At 35.9% G+C, this 13,259-nt stretch overlaps 1 protein-coding gene and 1 pseudogene across 1 annotated transcript in view; one reads left to right on the top strand and one right to left on the bottom strand.

Moving 5' to 3' along the window:
* The window catches only part of LOC129009923 (ovostatin-like), an 84,374-nt gene that overhangs the window by 38,942 nt on the left and 32,173 nt on the right, over positions 1-13,259 (bottom strand). The window contains exons 10-12 of the mRNA XM_054443513.2: positions 12,079-12,188; positions 3,313-3,471; positions 2,170-2,400 (exon numbers count right to left, since the gene is read on the bottom strand). Coding sequence (XP_054299488.2) covers positions 2,170-2,400; positions 3,313-3,471; positions 12,079-12,188 — 500 coding nt within the window. The remainder of the gene's footprint in view (positions 1-2,169; positions 2,401-3,312; positions 3,472-12,078; positions 12,189-13,259) is intronic.
* LOC129010311 (ran-binding protein 6-like) lies at positions 6,551-8,874 on the top strand (annotated as a pseudogene).

Consider the following 13,259-nt stretch of genomic DNA (forward strand, 5'->3'; position numbering starts at 1 on the left):
AGCACTTTGGGAGGTCGAGGCGGGCGGATCACAAGGTCAGGAGATCGCGACCATCCTGGCTAACTCGGTGAAACCCCGTCTCTACTAAAAAAATACAAAAAAATTAGCCGGGCGTGGTGGCAGGCGCCTGTAGTCCCAGCTACTCGGGAGGCTGAGGCAGGAGAATGGCGTGAACCCAGGAGGCGGAGCTTGCAGAGAGCGGAGATCGAGCCACTGCACTTCAGCCTGGGCAACTGAGCGAGACTCTGTCTCAAAATAAATAAATAAATAAATAAATAAATAAATAAAATTAAAAAAAAGAGGTTCAGCTTCTCACTCCAAGGATGCTTGGTATTTCTCACACCCCAGTATGGCAATATTATTGTTGACATGTTGAAGGATTTCTGTACCGGTTGGTAAAGAGCCACTTCCCTGAGCTCCCCAGAGTCCCCTCCCTGCTTCCCCAGAACCTCTCCTCCACAACCAGCTCCTCCCAGTCCCACCACTTTGCCCCCAGTCTAAATGAGCCATGCTTGGCTTAGCTAAGGGCTTCAGTGGAATTATGACTCATACCTTTTCTGATGGTTTGGTGTCCATACCTTGCTGGTTTGAAATATTTTAATGTTTGTGGAAATGATGAAGGAAAGAAAAAACGCGAGAGATAATATAATGAAAAAGTGATAGAAATTGGTGATGCAGTAAATAGCATGAAAAAAAGAAGTATCAAAAGACTATTCCAGAATTCTAAGTTTGCAAAATGTGAGAAATCATGTGGTACTACTTTCATTCTTCACGTAGATAGACTCAAACACCTTTAGTTCTCAGAACAATACACTTCAGGCATCTTTGACCTCTTATATTATTTCCTAAAATAAGCTTAAATGTGTTTCTCATATCCTCTAATCCAGAAAACTCCTATTCATCCTACAAAACCCTATTGAGGCATATTCTCTTTATGTATTTTTTCCTTAAAAATATGTATATACATATAAATGTAAATATATAGGCATATATCTTTTTCCTAAACTAGTGGTTGTCAAATTTTAATGTGCTTTGGAGGACAAGATTTCTAACTTATTCCTAGAATTTTTTTTTTTGAGACAGAGTCTTGCTCTGTCACCCAGGTTGGAGTGCATTGGCACCATCTCCGCTCACTGCAAGCTCCGCCTCCTGGGTTCACGCCATTCTCCTGCCTCAGCCTCCTGAGTAACTGGGACTACAGGCACCCGCCACCATGCCCGGCTAATTTCTTTTTGTATTTTTAGTAGAGACGCGGTTTCACCGTGTTAGCCAGGATGGTCTCGATTTCCTGACCTCGTGATCCGCCCATCTCGGCCTCCCAAAGTGTTGGGATTACAGGCGTGAGCCACCGCGCCCGGCCACTTATTCCCAGAATTTCTAAATTATTCCCAGGTGATGCTGATACTGCTACTCTAGGAAATATACTCTGATAATCACTGTCCTAAACTCTAGCTAGAGTTAATCATTCATTTTTCTGTGACACCTCAGTGGCCATACATGTTTCATTTGTAACACTTATGTAATTCTAATTTACGTTTTGTCCCCAGTTATACTTTTTCTATTTCTTCCATTGTTACAATTGCTAATACAGCACCTGGAATATGAAAAACATTCAATAAGTGTTGGCTGATTGAATTAATTCATGTTTCATTAATTTTATATCATCTTCATAAATCTCAATGAAGTATCATGCATCCATTTAGACAGTGTAAAATAATCCATAATAGCAATATATTAAAATCAAACTAATACTTAATATCTTTTGTGTGCCAGAAGTTGGGCAAAGGGCTTTATTTGTATTATTAAATAATTATCTTGATGATTAGACAATATATTACAAAAAATTAAGATTCTCTAGAGGTTTAAGTGGCTTTCAAAAAGTAACACAAAGCTAGTACATATCAGAACTCTGATTTGATCCCAGCAATGTCCAAATAGAAATGGGTAACTCTGAAGAAAGGGTCTGAGAATGACAAGAGTGCATATGGGTTGTGGTGGCATGGCCTTTTCCTTCCTTTCTTAAAAATAGATACCAGTTATATAAGTTTTATCATTTATGTTTACTTTGAGCTTCCTCGTGGCATATAGGTACAGGGATTTCATTAGGTTCAAAGAAGTTTTAAAGAAAAGAAACAATTTTGGTTGTAGAAGAATATTTTCAGTTCATACCAAATAATTGAAGTTTGCTGTGTAGGTTTTGTCTTCAAAGTTTTCCATATTGAGAATGTAGTGCACTAGCACCCTCTTCTGCTGGTTGCATCTCAGTTCTTCCATCTCTTGGACAATCTTTAGGAAGCTATTAGTCTTGGAGTAAAATCGGTATGCAAAGTACTCGGGCTGAGGGTATTGAGGCAACACCCAGCCATAAGCCTGGCAATTTTCATTGGCCTTGTAGGCTGCCTAGACAAAAAATCAAATTTATGGGTATTTTCGGATAAAGAGAAAGGATGAGTGAAAGAATATTTGATAAGATGGTTTATCGTCATGCTGCTTTATCTCTACAAGAAAGTTTTATAGCCATTCTACATTAAATCTAACCCAATTCCCCATTTTCTGGTTATACTCTAGAGTGGCCACTATGGTTTTTACAATTTAGTCTATTCAAGTCCTAGTTCAATAATATTACATTAAATATTTTACTGTATTCTTTACTATAATTATACTTTTGCTAGCATGCAGATTGCTATAGCTCCCTCACCATAATATGAAGAACCTGTGAGTGCAAAAGTTTACCTTGCTACTGATAACATAATATGAAGTTTTGCTGAAAGATGGAAAAGTTTTTATGAAATACAGCAAGGAGTTTACTCTGACCATAGTAATTTACCATTATCAACACAAAAAGTCTGAGGAGTCCTTTAAAAATATCTAGGAAGGATTGATATTTAATTATTACAGATAGTAGTTTACTTCTCTCTTGAATATATCCAGAGAAATTATTTACATTATTCCAAGGTAATAGATTACAGGGCTTCTCAAATATTTCCTTCTAGAAAAAAACAATTCTCTTTCTATTTCCTTAATAAAAGTGAAGCGTTGCTTATTTTCAGCTAATTCTCCTTTATACAATTTAATACGTATGCTATCCTTCTGTCTTTTCCCTGGACTCTTAAAATAATTTTTAACCTACTTTTCATAGGGCCTATATTCTTAATATTTAACCATTTTTCAGTACTCTAGATTTACACCAAGATGTATCTTTTCATTTCTGTTCCATAAATATAATTTCGCATAGACCTAAACCTTAGCTAGCCAGTGCAGTTTTTTGTTTGCTTGTTTGTTTTTATTTTACTTGCCTTTCGTTTAACTTACTTTCAAAGTGATATTTGGGTATGTAAACGTAGATGTGTCCAAGAAAAACTGAGCGATGCCATTTACATCAGTGGTGTAGTTTCCCACAATTTTGTCCTTCAGATGCAGCTGGACAACTTCATTTGGGATTGGAGAGTTGTCTGGATTAAGCAATTTAATCTGTACAAGAGGAAGAAAATACATTTCTGAAGCACGTAGTAAATTTGGGAATCCATTTTGATGGCATTTGCCAAGGTTCTATCATGGGGATCCCCGCTCTCCTTGGTGTGTCTGCACTTCCTGTGTGGTTTCATCTACTCCTGTTGAGTGTATGACATGTACCATTAATACACTATTGAGCCTAAACTCTGTTTCTCCTGCCCATGAAGATCTCTGAAAACTCAGGCCCATATAATTAACTACCCTGAATATTTTTTATAATAAAAATGCTACAGAAACCCTCAAATTGGAATGATTTATTACTGTGCCCAACCTTCCTTTTTTTCTCTTTCTCTTATTTATCTCAGTGAATACCTCAACCAACCATTCACTTAGTTACTGAAGTCAAGTATCTAGAGACATCCTAGACTTTTTATTTTCCTTCTCCTATAATTTTCAATTGTTGATAAAATATTTTCAATTGTATCTTTTTAACATTTTCTGTTTCCAACTGATCACATTTGTTCCTGTTGCTATTCCTTGTATCAATTTCTTATCTTTTTTCCCTCATATGTCTTCTATTTTTTTCTATCCAGTCTCTCCCTCCTGTATTGCTTTTGCTTGTTCTTTCTCTATACTGGCATCAAACCAAATTTTCTAAAATGCAAAAATTAGCATTATCCTCCCTAAAACATTGTAGTGACTGCTCTGATAGGCCATCGTTATTCGCTAGAAATCTCTTTCTCATTCTCTTACTAGTACAGGCAATGATTGCTTTAAAAAGTCCCTTCTGAAAGTGTATTATTTGTGTAGATACAATGCCTGCATCAGTATCTATGCCAGTTTGAAGCCTTTAAAGGCAACCTTCTTAACAACATCTAAGGCCACAATCACCAGAAAAAGACTGTCTGAGACATCCTTTTTTTAGCTCAGTCAGTTTCTGCAAAACAACTTCTGCTTTGAGCCTTTCATCTTATTTCTGCCACTTATCATTTTCCTGCTGGTCCAAGCAAACACAATCCTTTTTTCTTGCTCAGCATCTGTAGACTGATGCCTCATTTGCACCATCTACACAGATGTTGAACTTAGTTTCATCTCAAGGCTTGATCTTGTAAGAAAAATTCAACTGGTCTCAGCAGTCCACAGGCCACAGACACATGACACCATGCCTTTATGATCACACAGAGGTTTGCTCTAATTTTAGTACACCTAGACTAGAAAGATCCTTTGAGTCCCTTCCAGTCACAGAAAGACGAACAAGCCATGTGATTTCTGGGCACTTTCCTTTCTTTCTTTGTCCTCAAACCCAAATAGTGCCCAAGTGATGATACCAGGCCCATTATCAACTGCTGGGGCCAGGCACACAACACTTCATTAGCAGATGTTTCTTGTGGCAAAGGTATTTGTCATATGTCCTACAATTTTAAACAGTACCATTTCAGCCATCCATGGATGCTGCTACTGTCACTTATGAAGAAATTCCCTTGTTAGCCCTCTGCCTTGCCCAGCTTCCTACGTTCAAATTTGTTACTCTTGGAGTCATACCTCTGAAGTCTTGAAATTTGTAGGGGACACTAAAAAAGCAGATAGTACCTCTATTCTGGCAATAAAGCTTACTCTTCAAAAGTGCTCCCTAGCAATACTGAGCCACATGTTTGATGGCCTTAGGATACAACGCATGGCCAGATAAACCATTTTTAATTTCCAGTAATGCAGCTACTATAGTGACTCACTATATCACAGAGAAACCAGCCCCTTTTCCAAAAGTAGAACAAGAATGACTTGTTTCTCCTGGCACATCTCCCGGAAGTGATCAGAGCATTCACCACTGTGAAATGACCAAAAACCCAAAAGATACCACTTTATACAACCTTATTTTTGAACTAAAACATTTTATTGTTTGAGACTCACATCTGTTTATAGCTGCCATTGGTCTCCCTAAAATGATCAAGGAAATAGGAGCTCTTATATACAAGTTTTCAAGAACTAATTCTTTCAAATGCTAATGAAGAGGGTGTGTCCAGGCAGGACACTGTACCTGTATTACAATATATTAATAACAGACTACTTTGTCCATGGATGCCTGATTCATGTAGGTACCACCTATCCCCTACCTCCCTGATAAACTATTACTAACCTCAGCTGGTTTTCCCAGCTCTCCTCTACAGGAAAAGATGTCTTGGAGTTCCTGATTATAGGATAAGATAATACTACACCTTAAAGTGTCAAGAAGCTTTGAGAGGGAATGGGAAGGAGCTGGGCCTTAATGACAAGGCTAGGGCTTAAGTACAAACACACACACACACACACACACACAGACACACACCTCTCAACCATGTCTTATGCTAGAGAAGACAGAAATAAAACCCCTGAGTTAATCTGGAGCATGACTGACTGGCACATTTTAGTGGATTATTGCTAATTTTTTAGAGGGGATAATAGGATTTAGGTAATCTTTTAAAACATATCTCAAATCACCCTTCATTGAGAATCACTATTCTAAGAGTGGCAAAATTCTAATTTATCACTTTTTAACTTATTAGCCAATAAATTTTGCCATTTGGCAATGTCTGCAAACACTTTGGGCTATCACAAATAGGAAAGGGATGGTGCTACATCCCAGGTAGAGACCTGGGATGTTGCTAAACTCTTACCATGCACAGGGTAGCCCCCACAGCAAAGTATTATCTGGCCCAAAATTTCAGTTGTGCCAAGGCTAAGAAAGAATGGTTTAGAGAAACAATGCATCTAAGTAATTATTGTCAATGTCTGCTAACATCTCAGTAAGAGAGGAAGAGTGCTCTCTGTGAAAAGTACATGACACTACCTATATTATATTCTTGCCTACTGTACCCACCAAAAATGAACTTGAATCTGATCAAGCTTCTGAACCTCACTACTGGTTTATAGGAAACACAGAGGACTGAAAGTAGTTGCTTCTGGGGAAGTATTCACGAAATGAAGGGATTAGAGGGGAGATGTGCTCATTGTTCTTCATATTTTAATTTATAGTGTTATTTTTCTTGTTAATATATGTGTTGTCTGCAATTTAAAAGTTACTTATTTTCCTTCCCAGTCGTGGTAGCTTTGACAGAGCATAATGGCGGCGACCACGTCCACAGGGGTGCCGGCAAACTTGTCTGAAAAGCAAAGAGTTTTATCAGCTTCTGAAGAACCTGATCAATCCAAGCTGTATAGTGTGGAGGGAAGCAGAGGAAATCTGTGAAAATATCCCAGGATCCTCATCCAAGGGTGAGGGCTCCAGCCTGTACTACACTTGGACAGATGGCTACAGATTTTGCACCTAATTTCCAAAAGAAATTTCATGAAATAGTGATTCCAGCTCTGTTACGTACCATGCAAAATCAAGGTAATCAGCGTATGCAATCACACGCAGCTTCTGCTCTTACTGTTTTTATTGAAGACTGCCCCAAATCATTCCTAGCTCTATATTTGGATAGTATGGTAAAAAATCTACATTCTGTCTTGGTGATTAAGCTTGAAGAGTTGATTCAGAATGGAACTAAGTTGGCCCTGGAATAACTTGTGGCAACCATTGCATCAGTTGCAGATACAATAGAAGAAAAATTTGTCCCATATTATGACATATTCATGCCCTCACTAAAGCACATCATTGAGCTTGCTGTTCAGAAGGAACTCAACCTTCTGAGAGGAAAAATTATTGCGTGCATTAGCCATATTGGTCTTGCTGTTGGGAAGAAAAAATTTATGTAAGATGCATCAAATGTGCGCACCAGCATGGCACATGTATACATATGTAACTAACCTGCACATTGTGCACATGTACCCTAAAACTTAAATAATAATAAAATAAAATAAAATAAAAAAGATGCATCAAATGTGATGCAGCTCTTGTTGAAGACACAATCAGACTTAAATAATACAGAAGATAATGACCCTCAGACCTCTTACATGGTTTCAGCATGGGCTAGAAAGTGCAAAATTCTTGGAAAAGATTTTCAACGGTACCTTTCACCGGTTATCGAGCCTATTATTAAGACTGCTTCAGCTAAACCTGATGTTGCTCTCTTAGACACACAGGATGTGGAGAATATGAATGATGATGATGGCTGGCAATATGTAAATCTTGGAGACCAACAGCATTTTGGAATTAAAACTTCAGGACTTGAAGCAAAAGTAACTGCTTGCCAGATGTTGGTTTACTGTGCTAAGGAGTTAAGGGAAGGGTTTGTGAACTATACAGAACAAGTTGTGAAGCTGATGGTTCCTTTACTGAAATTTTATTTCCACGACAATGTTCGAGTGGCAGCAGCAGAGTCCATGCCTTTTCTCCTGGAATGTGCAAGAATTTGTGGCCCAGAGTATCTTGCACAGATGTCACAATTCATACATAACCCCTTAATCAAGGCTAGTGGTACTGAACCAGATACAGATGTGCTCTCAGAAATAATGAATTCTTTTGCAAAGTTCATTGAAGTTATGGGAGATGATTGCTTTAATGATGAATACTTGGAAGAACTGGGAGGAATACTGAGAGCAAAACTTGAAGGGCACTTTAAAAACCAAAAATTGTGACAGGTTAAAAGACAGAAAGAAAACTATGATCAAAAGGTTGAGATGTCTCTGCAAGATGAGGATGAATGTGATGTTTATATTCTGACCAAAGTATCAGATATTTTGCACACATTATTTAGTACTTATAAGGAAAAGATTTTACCAGGATTTGAACAACTACTTCCATTAATTGTAAATCTAATTTGTTCAAGTAGGCCATGGCTAGGCAGACAGTGGGGATTGTGCATATTTGATGACATCACAGAGCACTGCGGTCCAACTTCATTTAAATATGTAGACTGTTTTTGGTGGCCAATGCTACTAAATATGTGAGATAACAAGCCTGAAGTCAGGCAAGCTGCTGCTTATGGCCTGGGTGTCATGGCACAGTTTGGTGGAGATGATTATTGTTCTTTATGTTCAGAAGCTGTCCTACTGCTGGTAAAAGTTATTAAGTGTGCAAATTCCAAAATCAAAAAAAAAATGTCATTGCTACAGAGAACTGTATCTCTGCACTAGGGAAGATTTTGAAGTTTAAGCCTAACTGTGTAAATGTAGATGAAGTTCTTTCATACTGGCTATCATGGCTTCTACTGCATGAAGATAAAGAGGAAGCTATTCAGGCTTTGAGTTTTCTCTGTGACCTAATTGAAAGTAACCACCCAGTTGTAATTGGTCCAAATAATTCCAATCTTCCCAAAATAATCAGAATAATTGCAGAAGAAAAAATTAATGGGACTATTAACTATGAAGATCCCTGTGCCAAACGCCTAGATGATGTCATGCGTTAGGTACAGACTCCTGAAGATTTATGGTTGGAATGTGTATCTCAACTTGATGATGAACAGCAGGAAGCCTTACAGGAGTTGCTAAATTTTGCTTGAAGCACTTTAATATAATTTGAATATTATCTACCATAAAAGTAACTACAAGTAAGTGTTGTGAATAGATTTTATTATAAATCAGTGAACTGTTTTCTCTCTGCTAAGCTGTTTATATTTCTTCCCATGTTTCTCCAGAATTAGTCAATGTTAGTCCTCTGTTTATCTTGTATGTTTTATCTCCCAAACACAGACCTTGGTGATAACCTGTGCTTCAAGCTGTCTTACAATGTTTGTCACCTTTCCCCTAGTTGATGTGAAGTATATAAATTGTTGCTATTTGTTTGAACTATTATTGATGCTACCCAAGCAGTATAATTGATGTGAAGATGTCATGCTATCACGATATGCTAAGAGCTCATGAAAATAAGACAGAATTTCCAGGACAAACATCTTTGGAATTGTGAGTGAAGGATATAGTGGCAGGCTTGTCCCTCCTTGATTAATATTCTTGATATTTGTGGTGATGGGAGGATGCTGGAACTAGGAGAGAGTTTTGAGATATTGCAGAGGATGTCGGATGTATATAAACTTTTTCATAATGTTCTCCTGGGAACTGAGTGGGACCTATCCATATTCTAGTTCCCAAGGTATCCAGCTGAGAGTTACAGAACTTTTAAATTTCTTTAGCCAGACTGGTTTCTATTTTTTTAAGTTATCCAGGACTCCAAGAACCATAGTTACTGAAAAGGGATTCCTGATTCATCTAACATTGGTAGCATGTAACAGTGTTCGACAAATAGTAAGTAATCAATATTCTTGGGAGTCAGTGTTGTGTGTTTCAGCAGAGTATTATTTTGTATATGTATGCCATTTCCACCCTGCAAAGCAGTTCAGCAAGAAGAGAAGCTCTGATTATAGGGCTTAAATTGATTTATATTTCAAAGAATTTCCTAATATATTCTATGGTAGCACTGAAGAGTATTCTATTGTAAAAGTCAGAGGAAAGCAAAAGTAATTTTCTTTGAACGTGAAAAAGAAAGCAACTTTGAGAGTAGTCATTTAGCAGTAGATGTGCATTATTATGAGAAAACAGTTCTATAAATTCAGGGTTAATTATATTAATTGGAATGTCGGTCTCTAATGTCTAGCTTATTGTAGGGTAGAAAAGAGCTTTCTACTCAGCTAATCATTAATCATTGATCCAAAACTTAAATACATCTATCATTTCCTGGGGCTATTGTGAGTACTGTATATGTATTTAGCAAATATTTAAGACCTAGTAAGTGCTCAGTAAATTGTAGCTGTTACTGCAAAAGAAAAAATTACTTTTTTAAAAATATACAACCATAATCACACATACTAGAGAAGAAAATTTAAAACTGTAAGTAATTCTTAGGTAAAAATAAAAATAATGAAATCATCAAAAATGATTTGAACTTAAAAATTGTTAAGATTGTAAATTTGATATGTGCATTTTTTCATAATTTAAAAAATAAAAATAGTATAGAAAAACACCTGTGAGGAGGAAAGTAGTATTTAGGAAAAATTGTATAAATTTGAAAACATGGAAGTTTAACGTAAGTATTTATAACAAGATGCTAAGAAAAAGAAACAAAAGAGGTAGAAGAAAAAATATAATAAAAATAAATGATGAAATGAAAATCATTTAAAATAACATTAAAAATAAAGATAATTAACAAATCCAAAAACTAATGGGAAAAAAACACAAACACAACTAGGAATAAAAAAGGGGAAATAAATTATGATAGATTTATTTTTTCAAATCATAAGTGAACATATTTTTATGCCCTCTATTTTAAAACCTAAATTTAATAAGAAATATCTAGATATAGAAACTAACACATTATAGAAAATTCTTAGTAAACTAAAAAAGGAAAATTTTTTGACTTGATAAAGTATATCTCACAAAATGCTCCAGTTACTTAGTAGGTTTATGGATTAAGTTTTAAAAAGCATTCCCCAAAATATGCAAAATACACCCAGGAAGTCTACTATCATCTCTAATATTCAATTTGGAGATCTTTGCCAATCGAATAAAACTAACTAACTAATAACAAAAACCTCAGAAGATTAAGTTCAGAAAGGAAGCTAAAATATAACATTTTCACACAAAATGATCTTTACACAGAAAACACTTTTAAATAGCACAGAAAAGATACAAGAGACAAATGGGAACCCAAGAAATCATCTTGGGTAACAACAACATAAGAGGGAGGAAATGCAGAATTCTCAAGTCAGATAAAATTATTTTATATTCAGGAAAAATTTTATATTCTTTGAAGGTATAATATCTCTCAGTTTTATACATTTAGTAACAAAACATGGAAATATATAAAGCAAAAATGTACAAAGCAAAGAGAAAGATTAGAAAAAATTATGTTAACATTATCCACCACTATTCAGTAAGTGAAGTGAACATATATCAAATTTATCTATCTGCCAAAGCTGTATTTCAATATAAATTTGTTCATTAAATGACTTTTACTGAAATTTGTTTCAACAAGTCCTTTAGGTGATGCTGATGCCAGTTTGAGAACCAGTGCTCTGTAAGATGTAAGCCAGGCTACCCACTTTTGTACTTCTTTTTTAGTGTTCTTGTGTCAACTTAAATATTACTTCCTCAGGGAAACTTTCCCTGATCATTTAGTCCAGATTTTAGCAAACTTCTTTTGTAAAACACCATGGTCTCTCTCTCATATATTTTGTTATTTTTTAAATAATCTTTTAAAAATGTTAAAACCACTCATAGTTCACTGGCTGTATCAAGGCAGGCCTCTGTTTGATTTGCCTGCGGGCTGTGGTTTGCCAGTTCCTGATGCAGAGTAGTTAAATGGTCAGTATTTCACTGGCAGAGCACCTATCACAACTACAATAAAAAATTCTTTGTAAAATTATCTGTTTAATGTTTATTATCTCTATTATACTATAAACTCCATAAAAGCAGTGATAAAGGTGCCTCTCTACATCACCATTTTATTCCTAATACTGATGTAGACTATATAATTTATTGTCCAAACTTGGACATTTTTAGAGTGAAGTGGGATACTATTAACAGTTACAACTTGATAAAACGTATACACCAGGACAGATCTATGAAAATCAACAGTGTAGTTCACCCTACAGTGCTTAGCACAGAGATTCCTACATAGTAATTTCTTAGGGAATAGCTGTTGGAAGATTAATAGATAAATGAAAGAACAAATGAATAAATGAATAAGGTATGTAAAAAAATGATTGCTTCTCTTACCTGGCCAAAATAAGGGAGTCCCTGTTTGTAGGACATATCCATATTCTCAAAACTAATCTTCACCACTGATGAGTCTATGTATATGTACTTGGAGCCTGTAAGCTGTACACCTGCAGTCAATAAAGTATTATTGAGAAAATGTCACTTCCAAAAACAGCCAAACAGAGCTTCTGAAAAAAAAAAACCACAAAAGCTCACCATTCCTTCTAATAGTTTCCCTTCCCTTTCCTAAGCAGTTTTAATATATAGGTACTTCAGATGTCTTTTATAAAGAAAGTTAATCAAGACGGCACAAAATGCTTGTGCCAACTGGTGTTGCTGCTTTTTATAAAATATCCAATTCACTTACCATTTCTTCATGATGGATTAGTAAACGTCGATTTCTCATTATTCCTAAGTGATTGTTTAACAACATTTCTTTTACTCTCTGCTTGCCTAAAACATATGCTTTAATTTATTAATAGTAAGAATTGTAATATATGTGTATTATTAAAAATGGAAATGCTTAAAAAAGAAAATACAAATTACCAAATATCAGATATCTCCAAGAGAACCAAAATTAGCATTTTAGGCTTTTTCCCACAAGTTCTATTTCTCTTTATATTTATCATTTATATTAATATGTTTGAGATTGTGTGTGTATATGTGTACATGCACACATACACTCAATATGTGCAAATGTATATGTAGTTTTACATTTTTTTATTATTTTATAAAGTTTTTGTAAAACCTTATAAAAACTTGTATTTTTAATTGCTACATTATTTCTCATATAAATATGGACATGTTATCATGTAGCAAGCCCTTCCCTCCTTCCTTCCTTTCCTTCCTTCCTTCTTCTTCTTTCTCTTTCTTTCCCTTCTTTCTCTCTTTCTTTCTTTTTCTCTCTTTCTTTCCTTCTTTCTTTTCTCTCTCTCTCTCTCTCTCTCTCTCTCTTTCTCTCTCTTTCTTTTTCTTTTTTTTTTTCTTGAGATGGGGTCTCATTATGTTGCCCAGGCTGGAGTGCAGTGGTGCGATCATGGCTCACTGCAGCCCCAACCTCCTGGGCTCAAGTGATCCTCCCACCTTAGCCTCCTGAGTAGCTGGGACTATGGCTGCATGACACAACACCCAGCTAATTTTGTATTGTTTGTAGAGACGGGGTCTCACTATGTTGCCACCGAGGATGGTCTCAAACTCCT

The sequence above is a fragment of the Pongo pygmaeus genome, chromosome 10, assembly GCF_028885625.2.
Source record: "Pongo pygmaeus isolate AG05252 chromosome 10, NHGRI_mPonPyg2-v2.0_pri, whole genome shotgun sequence".
NCBI classification, from domain to species: Eukaryota; Metazoa; Chordata; class Mammalia; order Primates; family Hominidae; genus Pongo; species Pongo pygmaeus.